Source organism: Coturnix japonica, chromosome 1 (assembly GCF_001577835.2).
Source record: "Coturnix japonica isolate 7356 chromosome 1, Coturnix japonica 2.1, whole genome shotgun sequence".
NCBI classification, from domain to species: domain Eukaryota; kingdom Metazoa; phylum Chordata; class Aves; order Galliformes; family Phasianidae; genus Coturnix; species Coturnix japonica.
In genome coordinates this window covers 44,705,522-44,720,427 of record NC_029516.1, presented here as the reverse complement: position 1 = coordinate 44,720,427, position 14,906 = coordinate 44,705,522, and the positions used below count along the sequence as shown (strand labels likewise).

Sequence of the window (14,906 nt, the reverse complement as noted above, 5' to 3'; positions counted from 1 at the left end):
ATGGAATCGTTCTCTAAAATCAAACAGAGAAATTAAGAGAAACCACAACCACACAGTGCAACTTTATCACTGCCTGCACCTCACAGAGTGACTGGCTCCAGTGGGACTGTCTCTTTCCTAACTGAGCATCCTCATTAATTGGTAATACTGCTCGCTCCTCAAAACTACTTGCAGGATAAACACAGCAGCCAAAGTACTAAGTAGTTTCTGTCAAGGGGAAAAAAAAAAAAAAGAGGAAGAACTTGAGCGAAGGCTCTGATAGTTATGGGTGAGGTGTCAGTTACAATGATGTTAACTCCCACTCAGTAACGCACCTCCAGGACTGACGCTCACCCCACTGCTAACCAAGACTGGCAGCAGAGCCGGGCTAACAACTCCTCCACCTGCAGAGAGCCCAATACGGGACAGCTCCATCCTCTGCCAGAAAAGCCTCCCAGTCCAGAGGGCACACCACGCCGCTTCCCAGGCAGGAAGAGGGAGGAAAGAAAGACGGGATGCAAGGTGCTCTACCCGACGAGGCGAACCCCTCCCCTCCCCCGAACGCCGTCTAAGCGCCGGGATAAACACCTCAGCAGTACGAGGCCGCCGACAACGCTACGACGGAGGAGGTGGAAGGAGGGAGGAGGAAGAAGAGAAGGAAGGGGAGGTCCCGTACCCGCGCCTCCCTGCACAGCAGCAGCTCCGGGTAGCTGAACTCCACGCAGCCCTCCTCGGTGGGGTCCTTCAGCACCACCTCCAGGCGGACCGTCTGGCGGAGCGGGAGCGCCTCCTGCGGCGGCGGCGGCTCCTGCCGGCTGCCCTGGCGCGGCGGTGGCGGCGGCTCGGGCCGGGGGGGCTCCCGCTGCGGCGGCGGCTCGGGCCGGCCGGGCTCGCGGGGCGGCTCCAGGCGGGCGGCGCTCTCCCGGGGCGGCGGCTCCGGCAGCGGCACTTCGCGACCCGCCGGCGGCGGCTCCGGTTCGCGGCCCCCCGGCTCCCGCTCCAGCGCCGGGCTCTCGGCCTCGCGGCGCCTCACGGGTGACAGGCTAATGAACGGCACCCGGCGCGGCTCCGCCATCCTCCGGCGCCCCCCACCCCCCGCCCTCTCACCGGTCCCCGCCTCGCGCGAAACGGTGACACCGCTCTCCGCGTTCCCTCCCCCCGGCTCCTCCCTCTACCCCTCCCCCCCCTCCGCCGCCCGGTCTGAGCTGCCCCCTACGTTCTCCTCGCCGCCTCCGCCATCTTGGCGCCCCCCCACATAAATAGAAGCAGGCCCCGAGGCCGCGCACGCGCCCCGAGGCCGCCGACGCCGTCGTGCCGCCCCGCGTCGCGGCTGTTATTGCTCAGCTTCCCCTCGACGTCAGCGCGACCGACGGCGCCCGCCCCCGGTTGCCATGGCGGTGTGCACGCTGCCGCCGTCCGAGCCTTAAAGGGGCCGCTCGCACGCGCCGCGCGGGGCAATGGCGGCTCAACCGCTGCCGTCCCCACCCCCCGCATCGCGCCGGACCGCTGGCGCTCGGGGAACGCGCGCGGGGAAGGAGAGCGGCCGCCATGAGGGGGGGCCCCGCTGAGGCGGGAAGGGAGAGGGGAGAGGAGGGGCGGCGCGGGACCGAGTGAGGTGCGAGCTGTGCTGTCCGTGGGGGCGGCCCTCACCGCCGACGGGCCTGGGCCTGGGCCTGCTTGGGGCCCGAAATGGCTCCTTGAGCAGCTGATCTCCTTAAGGTACTGCTCTAGCTGTGAGGTGTTCCTATGAGGAAAGTGGGTTCTGCGGCCCCTTTCGCTGTGTGAGGTTCTGGCGGCATTAGGTTGGTGAGAAGAGCTGCTCTCCGCACACACGAAGAGGGCAGGGTGTGAGCACTGCGCTTCCTCTTCCAGGAGCTGGAGCTGCCTGCAAGCAGGGTGCCTCAGTCTGCCACCACCTACCTGACAGACCTGGCGCTGCCAGGCAGGGGTATGCAGACAAGGAAAGCACTGTGGAATCTCAGGAATCCAGGAGCATCCCCATAATGTATCTTCACCTGCAGTGGAGCAGGCAGGAGAAAAAAGTTACCATCTTTTGTTCTTCCTTGGCTTCAGTGTTTGTGATGCAGCTGTGTTCTCCTTTTAATTTAACATGTACTCTCGTTATGCAAGATGAGTGTAATCTGTGTGTCTGCTTTGAATATTTAAAACAAACCGTTCTGTACAGCCCATTGCCCCACTTTCCAATCTGCCTTCAGCACAACTCTTGTATGTTTTCATCTCTCTGCATATGAAGTTGACTTGTCCTACTCTGTGCTGCAGAGAACATTCACAAAACTGGAATGGTGTTCCTGAATGCTATGGTTTCATTAAAGGGAATGGAGAATGCTCCAGAATCTTACTTGCAGCAGGAAGTCATGGAGTGCCTGAAGTCCTTCTGAAAGGCTTTGTAGGACATGTACTCCACAAGACAATAAAGTTAACAAGTTACCTGGAACCAGTACTTAAAATTCTGTTGATTGTTGTGAAGATACACTTGAAACCACATCTTCATCAGTTTTGTAATGTGCTTTCTTTTAGAAAAAGAGAGCAATAATTGATCTGCCCTTCGATAGGGTTACAGAGGAAAATAGAGCTAGTTCTTGGAAGCAGCAGACAGCCGTCTATTCTAAATTAAGACATTGCAGACTTCTATGGAAGTAGCAGCATATATCACATACAAGGTTTTTGTGGATGTTTTCTGTTTTATTTATATTCCCCTTTCTTTTTCCTCTCGTTGGGAGATTAGCTAGATAAATAAATCCTCATTTATCCTCACATCTGAGCATCTTGGAGCACAGCTCTTTTTTATGAGGCTGAACATTTGTTTATATTTCTAGACAAATAGTGGTTCTGGATGTTTGAATTTGAAGTGAAGTTACCAAAGCAAGCTTGCTCTAGATCTCAGTTCTCTAAAGAACCTTGGCAGCAGATCCAAGCATAGCAGGCAATGGAATAAAGTGTGAATTGATTGACTACATCCAGAGACTCGTGTACATAAATGAGTATTGACTTTGATGCCTTGGAAATGATGGTGGCAACACTGGAATATTGCAAAATTTCCACCAGGTGGTTCCTATGAATGCTCACACAGGGACAAAAAAGAACACTATGGAGGTTTGTCAGGACCTATTGAAATAATGAGGCTGAAGGTGACGTTTCCTGAATTACATTGTTACCTGTTATGAGATGTGGTGTCACCACTATGAGCTGGAGTCAAAACAGTATTCCGTGGAGAGGCACCACATGAATTTCCATTAAAAAATAAGTTCAAGATGCAGCCCTCAGTGGGTAAAATGACTTAAATTGTCTTCTGGGATGGAAAAGGGGTGAATTTCCTGGAACCCAGACAAACCATCAACTCTGACCACTACATTGCAGTGCTAAGCTGAAGGCTTGAACTTCCAGAATTAGGTCAGAGAAGAAGACAACCTTTCTCATGCAATACAGTAACACCAGGCCCCATATCACTTTCAAAACCATGGAGCACATTGCCACACCCACCATATAATCTGGATTTGGTGCCTTCTACCCTCCATCTGTTTGGGCCAGTGAAAGGTGGACTGTGTGGGCAATGTTTTTGCAGCAATGGCACTGTCATAGCAGCTGTGATACAGTGGGTCACCTCCACTGATGCAGAATTTTTATGAGCACAGCATGCAGGCTCTTGTTCATTACTGGTGAAAATGCATAGATAATAGTGGTGACTGTGTTGAAAAATAATGTTTTATATCTGAGAATTTGCTCTATCAAATAGTGTTATTGTGCTCTTTGTATCTGTTGTTGTTTCCATGAAAAAAATAGGAGGCCTTACTTGTGGAACAACCTATATAAGTTTTCTTGCTCAAGGTTATGAGACATGGGGTGGCAGCTTTACAAACTTCTGATGCTTAAGGTGAACACTAGATTCCCCAGTGAAGTAGGAGCCAGACAGAGCTCAGCCTCTCAAAATTCACCAAGGGACACCTCTGTTCATTTGGGGCTTTGTTTTTGTGACAGTATCTTCATTTTTCACAGGTTGTTTCATCACTATCTCTCCCTGATGTCTTGGTTTCTTATAGTCCAACCAGGCATGTTGTTGATTGTTGTGGTCCTTTCACTGAAACCGCTGTCACTGCAGCTGCAACTTTCATTGCTGTGTCAGGAGATGCTGCAGCTGCAGGTAGGATGTTGTTTGTGTAGCTTTTGCTAGAACTGCTTCTGCATCACATGAATCCATTGCACCGACAATGTGGCTGGCTTTGCTGTTTTTACATGCAATAAGGCTTTCTGAATCTGTATGCTTTTTTTCCCCTTTTATTTTCTTCCTACGTTTTTTTCTAAGTTGTCCCCTGACTGATCCAGAAAACAAATGCCACAGCCACTCAAATATAAAATTTGATCAAGACACTTTCAATAAGTGCAAGAAAATGTATATAACATAGCCCAAGGAATAATAAATTATTTCCTGCCATCAGAAATGGCCTTTTATAACTGTGTTGTGTACCAGGCCAGCACTGGCTATCTATTGGGTTGGTGGTTGGTGACCCTGCACATAGCAGGGGGTTGAAACAAGATGATCACTGTGGTCCTTTTCAACCCAGGACACTCTATTCTAAGATTCTATCTTCCTGCCCCTCTGCTCTGCCCTTGTGGGATCTCAACCTAGTGTACCGTGTCCAGATGTCCAGTCCTCAGTACAGGAGAGACATAGGCCTTTTGAAGTGCATCCAGAGGAAGGCCATGTAAATGATCCAAGGAATGGAACACCTCTGTACGAGGACAGACTGAGAGAGTTGGGGAAGAGAAAGCACTGGGGAGACCTGAGAGTGGCCTTTTGATATCTAAATGGTGGCAGAAAGAAGAAAAAAAGGGAACAGACTCTTTATCAGGGTCATTTATGAAAGGACAAGGGAAAATGGTTTCAAACTAAAAGAGGGGCAATTTAGACTGGATATAAGGAAGAAGTTTTTTACAGTAATGGTAGTGAGGCACTGGCACAGGCTGCTCAGAGAGGTGGTGGATCCTCGTCCCTAGAGACAGCCATGGTCAGGCTGGAGGGGCTCTGAGCACCCTCACTGAGCTGTGGGTGTCCCTGTTCATTGCAGGGGGGTTGGACTGGATGGCCTTTAAGGGTCCCTTCCAACTCAAAAGATTCTGTGATTCTCTGATGAAAATATGATGTTGGCATTTATCTCAGCAGGGCAAGTCTTCAAGTTAGAAAAACAACAGGATTTACAGGACTGCATGTAAATAGCGGAGTGGTTTTCCCAACCAGTGAAAGGGGGAGTCCTACCTACCCTGATTACAATCATGTTCACATGTAATGCCTCAAGGTTAACTGCAAACTGACACTACTGCTTTATGATTTGTGATTTTTCTCATCTACAGAATAAAGTTAACTAATAAAAACAAAAGAAAATAAAGACCATTAACTCAGAGGAACTTCAGAGAAAACTGAAAGCTTAAAAAACTGAGTTTACATGGAACAGCAGCATTAACCACATCAGGAAGAAAAAAGAGCAAGAGAAAACAGAATGAACTGTATCTTGGACAAGGAAGAGCAAACTCCTCCTGAAGAGATGGTAAGATTTTTGCCAAGCAAAAGCTGGTAATTTTTTTCCTCAGACAACAGCAGCAAAGTCATTTCTAGCTAGCATTATAAGATGTAACAAGAGAAACCTTCTTCTTTTTTTTTTTTTTTTTAATGTAATAGTTAATAATTGTTTCTGCTTCTGCTGTTAAAATTCCTTGCTAGAACAAGCAAGTACCTTTCATCTTTAAAAAATATGCTGCTTTTAGAAAGAATAGATTTTCGTAATAGCAGTAAGTCTTTCATGATTCATACCTGCTCGTTTCAGGGTGCAAAAACACCTACATATTTACAAAGATTGAGAGGGATTATGTGCTCAGAGTTGTCTCATCCCCCCTTCCCGCCTCCCCCAGAGTTAAAGATGCTTGCAGAATGGGATACTTATCTGCAGTGAAAAGCCTGTTCCATCAGGCCAGCCCCCCTGGAGGCAGCGGAAGATTACCAGCCTGGCTGAAACTCTGGAGTCAGGTAATTGTTTTACCTTCTGTTATTGTCTGCTGGTTCTGTTCTTTCAGTAGTAATTAAAAACACACAAGTACCTATGAGTCACTATTTTAAGTAGTGCTACAGCACCCACCTGTAAAGTGAATAAGAAAAATTGGCTTTTCATAGAATTCTCAGCTGGAATGGTGGTTCTACACTCAAAGCAGTAATAATACTGTTTAATGAGGTAAAAGGCTCTGGAAGTAATTCCCAGAAATAGGAAAGCTAACCTGCCATAGATTTGCTCTTCTAAGTGCTGACCTAGGATGAGACACATACTCTCCCAGTGCCCATAGAAGTGGACCCTGGCCTTGCCCACTCACCAGCATTATATTTTCCTGTTTTTGTGAAGTATTAATAATTTATTATTATTAAATGTTTCATTTATAAAATATTGTAATATATAAATATCATAAATCATTTTTTTTAAAAGTATGGTCACTGTTCTGGAGACAACTATCAATTAGTGTTCACTTGCCCAAAGACCAGAATGACACATATTCCATGTAGACCACAAAGCAACCTTCTAGGAATTGTTTAACATAGGAAATAGTATTTGACTGTGACCTTGGAGGATTTTTCTTCTTCTCTGGTTTCTCCTTTGGCTTTCAGACTGATTTTACAAAAATTCCAGCATCCTCCCCACCTCTTTTGGTGCCTCTCAGCACTTTGGAAACTGCTTTGCCTTACATCAAATTCTCCATCTAAATAAGCGCACATTATCGCAGACAGCTGAGGATGATTGCATAAACAAATTACCACATTTTTAACATTCATACAAGCCAGAAGTGTTCTTTGCATGCGTGGTTCAGCATTTTCATACTTCCATGATTTTATTTCCAAGCCAAATTGCATTCAAAAAGCAAAGCACATATTCATCTGTGGGAATTAACGACATACCAAGCTTGCAGATTCAACACAAAGCTGCTTTTGAGTTGCCACAGCTTTAAAAATAGCATCTGAAAAATTACTTGTGAAAAGTGATTTTCCATACATGAATAATTTAAATGGACAAATGAAATTTTATTGAAGTCTGTTTTCTTACCACCTCAAGCTGTATTTTGAGAAGATGTGTGAAATGTAAAGACTTTTTAGAATACTGGAAGAATAAGAAGTTTAAGAACAGAGCGGTAGCTGCATACCAGAAATGCTTGTGAAAAGAAGCTACATTTCAAATGTCATTTTCCTGGCCTTAACAGTATTCCTTCTTACACTGATAAGTAATTATAGAGGCAGATGTAACTTAGCCTGAGTACTTATCTGACTACTTTGTCACGGTTTTAAGAGATTTTAAATTTACTTCTCAGTGTCGTACTCATTTGGAGTTATCCATAGGACTTGGCATACTGCACAAATCAGAACAAAAGCTGAACGTTCCCAGGAAGTAGGACAAGGCAAGCAGCGTTCAGAGGTGGGGTGAGGGGAGGAGGAGATACGTGAAAAACTTTATGACTGTGCTGTAAGTCACATGATAGCGGCTCAATGGGAATGGAAAACATTTGATAGGGAAGGAGAACATGCAGAAATGAAAAGTGGATGCCGCAACAGGACCTTTTTGAGAACAGCTAACTGAACTGAGTGCAAAATCATGTAAAACTGGTTTCGGAAATGATTTTGTTCTGACCTGAAAACAGCTCTTCTGACTTTAAGTAGTGGGGAAAACCACAGTAGTTTTATATCACTAAATTATTCCCAGTCTGTTTAGCAATGACTCAAGTTCAGAACTTGTGACCTCATGAATGAGTCAGACAAATTTATGATTTATCTTATAGAATACTATTACTATGATAACCATCAGTAACAGGAATATGGCAGAAAGTTTCAGACCTTGGTATAACAGATTTTGTAATTTAACTTTTTCTGAAGTTTTCTTAGAAAAAGCTATTATGTATAGATTGATGTTAATAAGAAACATTTACGTCATGTTAAATGAATTATTTGACTGGCCCAAAAAAGACATTGTGCTTCATCACATAATGGCTAACCACATAATGGCCTCAACCTGAGTGTGCACTTGCTGGTGAGAGGCAAGATTACCAGCAACTTTGAAGCAGACATGCGTAATGCTCCCAACACTCTTAAAGAAACAAAAAATCAGCTAAGAAATTCAGAGCTGTAGCATTACAATGTGGAATGTAACTGTTGCAACTGAAGCATGCTTCTTTTCTGGATGACTTAAGCCATCTCTACGTTATTACATATATTACTAGAATGTTGTTGCATACCATGCAATTTTGTATTGTGTGTGGTTTTTCACAGAACTGACCACTTGAAAGTTGCTTGCTGTGATCAAGGAACAGATGGTGAGGTCTGAGGCTCATCCCTCTTCTGTAGTTAAGGGGCAGCTTAAGTGTGGTTTGAGGGCTCCAAAACAGGCATAAAGCTCCTAGGTCCATACAAGTCCAACTTGACAATAATGACATAGGAACAATCCCACTTTTTAGTTAAGATATAGCTGTGTCTGAGGAGTGGTCTGTCCATCCTGTATGTTATTTTGACAGGAAATATGTTAAGTTCCAGTTATTGAAGAGGTCGTTGTAAAAGCAATTTAAAGACCATGACTTACTTCAGTATATTTGTTGTTTTTAGTTATCTTGAAGAATAACATGGAACAGTTAAGCACAATAGTGTGCAAATATGATCTGAAGAAGTTCTCTTCTTACTTGAAGAATAAACTGCCTTGTCTCAAAAGTCAAAGTTTTTACAAAAGATAGACTTTTATTTTTGAATCCACTAATAGATGGTAGTATAATTCAACAATTAAGCAAGTCCTATAGGGAATTTTGGATCTGGCCCTTGCCCAGAGATGTCAAATACTTGCTTTACCTGTTCAAAATGAAAATAAAACTTGAGTACCTACAAAACTCAGAAGGAAGATTTTTTTTATTTATTTTTTTTTTTGTGTGTGTGTTTGAGTGCAGAGAAAACGAATACTATCTTTCAAATTCTGCAAGCAGCCTTAACCAATGGGACTCAGTATGAAAGAACATAATCCACTGTCTCATGCAGTGATAAACTAAGTGCCACAACACCACTAAAAAAAAACACAACCCAACATAAAATTTGACAAAATCATTGCCAGTTTTCCAGGCTGGAAAATATCCTTAAAAGAGATGACCTCTTTAATATGGTGAAGACTGGCTTGCAGTTTATGCATACATAAAAGAGGGGGGAAATAAATACAGCCTCCAGCCTACAACTGGTCAGTTAAAGATAGGGCTAATCTTCCTACCTGCAGGCTAGCTAGACATGCTAATTAACTACGTGTTTCCTCAAGACACTTCTATCTTTTTCAGTCGTTGCACTGAGATTATGTGTCCCTCCACTCAGTCACTTCAGCAGCTTCAAGGGTGGTCATCCTAACTTAGATAAAAACATGCATTTGTTATATTCAAGGATACACATAGAAAAACTTGTACAAACGTTAGTTCTTACCGACAACATTGTTGGAAAATATTTTCCTGAAAAGTCAAGTTATGAGATTCAACACAAGGATTAGCAGATGAAATTTACTACCGTGCAGTATGAGGATGTTGTGATATAACCCAACAGCAGCTCAGCAAAACATGGCCCTGCACTCACTGCCTCCCAAGTGGGAGAACTGGAAACAAAATAGAACTTGTGAGATGAGATAAAAGCTATTTACTAAGACAGAAAAGGAAAACAGAAACAAAAATGCAATGATAACTATATATACATATATATTGCCACAGTGCAATTATTCTCTACCTGAATACCCACACCTAGCAACAACACAACTACCCACCAATCAACTCTCCACCGACTGATGCCCAGCAACCCTCTATTACTACACTGCAGTGATACGAAGCACAGCTGTCCTCCCCTGTAGAATACTTGGATGTTATTGGCATAAATGTTGAGGTATTATCAAGCTTATGATCATAATCTTCATTTATCAGGAACGCATCAGTGCCCAACTGAATGCAGTTACAATATTTTGTTTTTCTCTATCATTGTTAATGTTTGATTGCTAACGCTGTACCTTCTGTCTACTCTCTGTATCATATTTTCCATAATGAGATGATTACTGAGAATATAAAGAAATAGCTGTATTTTCCACATTCTTCCTTGGAATTCTAATGATGCAACCACTTCTTTTTGACTTAAGTCACTCTTCAAGTACATTATCTGAAATACAGCTGTTTTCAATTTTATGTTCACTTATTACTGACCCATTAAACTTACCAGTTTCCCTGACTCTGCTCACGCATTCTTCACTGCCTGCTAGTTCTATGTAGGTCCCTTTTGTTGTTATGTTTTTTCTGCATGTCTCCCTTTGCTCCCAGCTTTCCTATTTAGTGACTCCTTAAATTCCTACAATGAGGGAATTTGGAAATGAGCAGAGATAAAGTTCTGCTAACTACCAGAGAAACAGCTTTAGGTGTTTGCTCTTTTCTTTCTATATTAACTAAGGCAACTTCTATCACATTTTTGTTCTTGAACATACTTCTCTGGTAAACAAAACATCAGTATTTCAGCACCTTTCTTCTGCATTTTAGTAGTACCTCCATTTCTGTTCCATTACTAGTACTTCTAAGTGCTAGGACAGTACCTTAACATAACGTCCTATTTTATCACCACACAAGGCAAAAGCCTGCAGTCCCCAGTTCTTTACAATGTAAGTATTATCAGTCAATAAAATGTACTGGGCTAAGAAACACATTCTTTAGCATATTAAATATGACTTTGTAACTACAGTGAGCAAGGGCAGCATTTTCAAAAACTTCTCCACTGATGACAGAGAATTTAAAATGAGTCCCTGAGCCCATATGCTGCAATGCCAACACACTTCCTTCAGAAGTTTCATCCAAAATGTAAAATGGTCTGCAATGGATTAAGATGCTCTTCAGCTCTCCTGCATGTTAACTTTCAATAATAGGACTAATAAGATGCATTTAACATCTACTACAAAGCCACCAACACAATCCTTTGAAGCTTTGTATCAGGACTTATAGTAGTACTCCTGATCTGTTTCCAAGTTAATTAAACTGGGAGGGAAGACAAAAATGCCTTTTCCAAGTGAAATTTGTTTTGTAACTGCTTTCAGTAAAAATATTTCATGCTCCTTTCACACCTTCTCTTTTGAATCACTGTATTGTTGTCACTGCCCCTGCTGAAAGCCTCTATTATTGTTGCTTATCTCTTTTCTAGATTCCAAGTAAATGCAAATAACCAGAACTATCAATATATTTCCAGATAACTGAATGATGATAACCACAGTTTTTGCTTCAAGTGGTAAAAAAACCACTGTTATATGGCTGAGAACCATGTATGTGTCACAGAAACCCAGCCTCCTAATTTTCAGCTTCAAAATTGGGGCCAAGGCCACTGGCTTGCCTTTGAATGGCTACTGAACATACATTTAACAACCAGACATAGAACTGTCCTTTTCCACAGCTAAATGAATATACTATTTCAATTCCTTCAGCATGAAGCAACACAGACCAACATTCAACTGTAGATTTGATTAAGAGCTTTAATCAAAGCACAGACAGCAGTAAATACTGCATTCAGACTCCCCTCTCTCTCAAAAATAAAAGATACAAAAATACTTCAGAAGTATTTTACAAATTTACAAATTGTAAATTTTACTTTTACAAAAAATATACAAATGTTTTTCACTGCAAAGCATTTAATACATTTCTGAGTTACAACTATCGTCTTTCTTTTAGAATCATGTTTCCTGAATTGTTCTCAGAGCACGTTACAGAAATTACCTCAAAAGTATAATAAATTTATTTGCAACCAGGGTAGGAAGTGCTGAAGAAAATTATTCAAAATATTCAGCTCTGGGTCTTCTGAGCATCAACAGACCAAGATTAAACACTCAGGTCAGTCTAACCTCCATGCACTGGAATAGATGCTACCATCATGCTTTGTTACTAACCTAGGGAGCAAATAATCCAATCTGAATCTTGGCATTTGGGATTGATTAACCCTCATCTTCAGAATTAGTGTTAAGAGAGATAACAACTCTTTCAGATATAAGTAAAAGAGATGGTTTATCCAGAAAAGACAGTGTTCAGAATATAGTTTGTATTTTACCCTAGGCAAGTAATATATGAAACTCTTTATGTGTTCTCGGAGATTCTATTTTGGTTAGAGTCATCCTCTGTACCCGCATCATTCCATCACTTGCTGGGTAAGACTTATCTCAGTCATTTAACATATAATTCTTCTCCAGAGGCCAGAATACTTACTGAAAAAATCCATAAAGCACCCCAATAGCTCAGGGAGAGAAATCTGAGGAACACCTGAGGAGTGCTTTGACTGGCAGACAGTTGGAATTACAACTAAGAACTGAGAAACTTAGGAGGAGGAACAGATTTGTTTGACAGAAAAAAAATACCAATAATGCTTTAATGAACAGAAACAAAAAACAAAAACAAAAAACCTCAAATTGATGACTGTTTTGCAGTCTCACTGAACAATGCTGTTGCTCAGCTCAGTCAACCTGCTTCATGTCTGAAAGCCCTGCAAAGAAGGAAATACCCAGAATGCATGGAAGAAACCAAACTCCATGTATTACAGTCACACAAAACCAGTAACTGACCCTGTTCACTTTGTGGCACTGGCTTAGACAGGGACTCGGTTCTCCTTGGCCCACTTTTTCATGATGCGGATAATGAATTCTACTTGAGAGTTACCAGTGCTCCTCAGGAGATGCAGTACTTCCCGCAGAGTCTCTCTACAAAGGTGAAAAGCAAAAATGTAAATGTGGATAAGAATAAACTGATAAAATAAACAAGCACTCATGTCCAAACTGTTCCGTACAAGATGGTTTGTAGGCAGAGAGATCCATTTATCTGCAGAGAAGGAACAGGCAAAAAATATGCAATAGTTTAGATACTAAGGGAAAAAAACAAAGTCTTGTGTGCAGTTGCAATGGGGAGAGAATTTTCATATATAAATCCCTACTCTTGCAAAATAGTTCCCCAGAACAAAACAAAGCATTTTTCTTTAATGCTACTTACTTGCTAGTCTGAGGACGGCAACATCTAGTTTAATGCTACCAAAGCACCTTACAACTTACTAATACATAAATAGCATAGAAATAAACATACCAATAGGACAAACCAGTATGAAACTGCAGTTTGCTAGCTACTTTACAACAAGAACTTGTGTGCATAACGTAAAACAGGCAGGCTATGCACATTCTACTGCATCTATTGCAGCACTTGCCGAAAGGACACTTGAAGGGTGTACTGGTTAATGAGATTATTCCAGCAGAGAAGGGAATACAAGGAATGCGCAGAAGCCAAGATACACACCTTCCAGTGTACGAAATGGCACCTTTGGCCAGGGGAGAACGGCCATCTGGCAACACAGCAAAATATCACAAGGGAACAGTTCTTAAATACAGCCTCACTGCTCTCTCTCTTCCACTCAGTGAAATGGACCAAAAGCAAAATTATCAATAACCGAGATCATTTCCTTTAAGCTTTCATCAAATATATCTTTGACTTTCAGTTTTCAGAAATTAAAGTTCAGCAAATTTTAGCAGTCTCTCATTTAGTCATTATTTAAAGAAACCACATCCTTCCTCAAGAGCTGAGAAAGTGCTCCCTTATTTCTGTTCTGTGAACTGCCATGGGACACTTCCATTCTTAGGCCATCAACACAAAATGAGGTCTTTTCCTCCAGGACACAAATATATTACATTTATAACTTGGCTCTTACTATTATAATGGCCAATATATTTTGGTTGCCTGCAATTCACAGCATTCACTGATAAGACATTCTATACCACATATTTTCTAACTAACTGTTGTTGTAGAAGATGCAGTTCAAATTGAACACTGTATATATGGAACTACTGGCCAGAGTTTCAATTCTCAGACAGGTCAATAAATATTCGGAATAAATAACTGCTCCTAAAACTAAGATTAAGATTTTAGCTTATAGATAATTGGAAATAGGAAAATTGCAAAAAAGAAAAAGCCGATAGAACAAAGAATACTTACTTTGCTTCTCGGCCTGCTAAGATCATTTGAAAGACACCAACACAAGCACCCCTCTTGCCTTCCCAGTATTCAGGATTACTGTCCAGTCTCTCTAGGACATCAAATGCTTTGGCTGCATAGTAAAACTGACGCATCTGCACAAGAAGAAGAGAATCACTGTATATTCATGACCATATGACCATCTTTCAGAAGTGGATTAAAAGTTTTGAGTTCAGTTTTCTGGAATCAACAGTAAGCCATAGAAGCAATGTGCATTTATTCTCCCATTTTTCTTCTGGCATCAAGTGACAGAATTGGTACATTTCAGTTCTATGTATGGAAACGCATGGTGTTAACATCAGCACTATGTGTCTTTGAAAACATAGACAAACTGCACTGTAAACTTCTAATAATTGGTTATGATCAGCACTGTTCTTCTTTTGATCATAAACACTGAACAAAAGCTAACAGAACTTCTTACCCACTTTTACTTTTCCCCTTCAAATCAGCATTAACTTTAAAGTATGAGTTGCTCGATATACAGTAATATCTACTGTACCAAAGTCCTTGATACAACATCAACTCAAACTACAATAATATAATCCATAAGGTTGAAAAAGACCTCTAAATCAATCAAGTCGAGCCACCACTAGCCCCAAACAGTCCTTTAACATTTTAAAACACAACCTGCTTTACTCACCTAGAGATGGTCACAGAGGTGGATCTGTATGTGTTTTGGGTTAAACTCAGAGCTAAATTTTACATTTCACTGTTACTGTACAGTGTGAATTAAGATTTGGTGATTCTATACATCAAAATTTTCTTAAGCATAAGAAAACTGACTACGTACTCTATCTTTCTTGCCTTAGACTCTCTACTTGTAAGTGGGAACAACAAGCAAGTTGGTTGAT

General features: G+C 41.9%; 2 protein-coding genes and 1 long non-coding RNA gene across 15 annotated transcripts in view; 1 reads left to right on the top strand and 2 right to left on the bottom strand.

The window, feature by feature from the left end:
• Nucleotides 1-1,100, bottom strand: part of UBN2 (ubinuclein 2) — a 54,507-nt gene extending 53,407 nt beyond the window's left edge. The window contains exon 1 of one of the 2 annotated variants that reach the window (XM_032444407.1): nucleotides 656-1,100. In XM_032444407.1, the coding sequence (XP_032300298.1) occupies nucleotides 656-1,054 (399 nt within the window). In that variant the 5' untranslated portion in view covers nucleotides 1,055-1,100. The remainder of the gene's footprint in view (nucleotides 1-655) is intronic. The other variant, XM_015861736.2, reaches the window with a different exon arrangement.
• A 68-nt stretch (nucleotides 1,101-1,168) lies between these two features.
• LOC107313518 overlaps nucleotides 1,169-14,906 on the top strand; it is a 34,686-nt gene continuing 20,948 nt past the window's right edge. For 2 of the 8 annotated variants that reach the window (XR_004307054.1, XR_004307060.1), the window contains exons 1-3: nucleotides 1,195-4,138; nucleotides 5,347-5,540; nucleotides 5,817-6,016. This is a non-coding gene — a long non-coding RNA (uncharacterized LOC107313518). Of the gene's footprint in view, nucleotides 4,139-5,346; nucleotides 5,567-5,816; nucleotides 10,250-14,906 lie in introns of those variants that run through there. The other 6 variants (XR_004307057.1, XR_004307063.1, XR_004307064.1 and 3 more) reach the window with 6 other exon arrangements.
• The window catches only part of TTC26 (tetratricopeptide repeat domain 26), a 44,396-nt gene continuing 39,763 nt past the window's right edge, over nucleotides 10,274-14,906 (bottom strand). For 3 of the 5 annotated variants that reach the window (XM_015861753.2, XM_015861776.2, XM_015861786.2), the window contains 2 exons: nucleotides 14,017-14,150; nucleotides 11,511-12,740 (listed from right to left, as the gene is read on the bottom strand). In XM_015861753.2, the coding sequence (XP_015717239.1) occupies nucleotides 12,629-12,740; nucleotides 14,017-14,150 (246 nt within the window). In that variant the 3' untranslated portion in view covers nucleotides 11,511-12,628. Of the gene's footprint in view, nucleotides 10,367-11,510; nucleotides 12,741-14,016; nucleotides 14,151-14,906 lie in introns of those variants that run through there. The other 2 variants (XM_015861770.2, XM_015861761.2) reach the window with 2 other exon arrangements.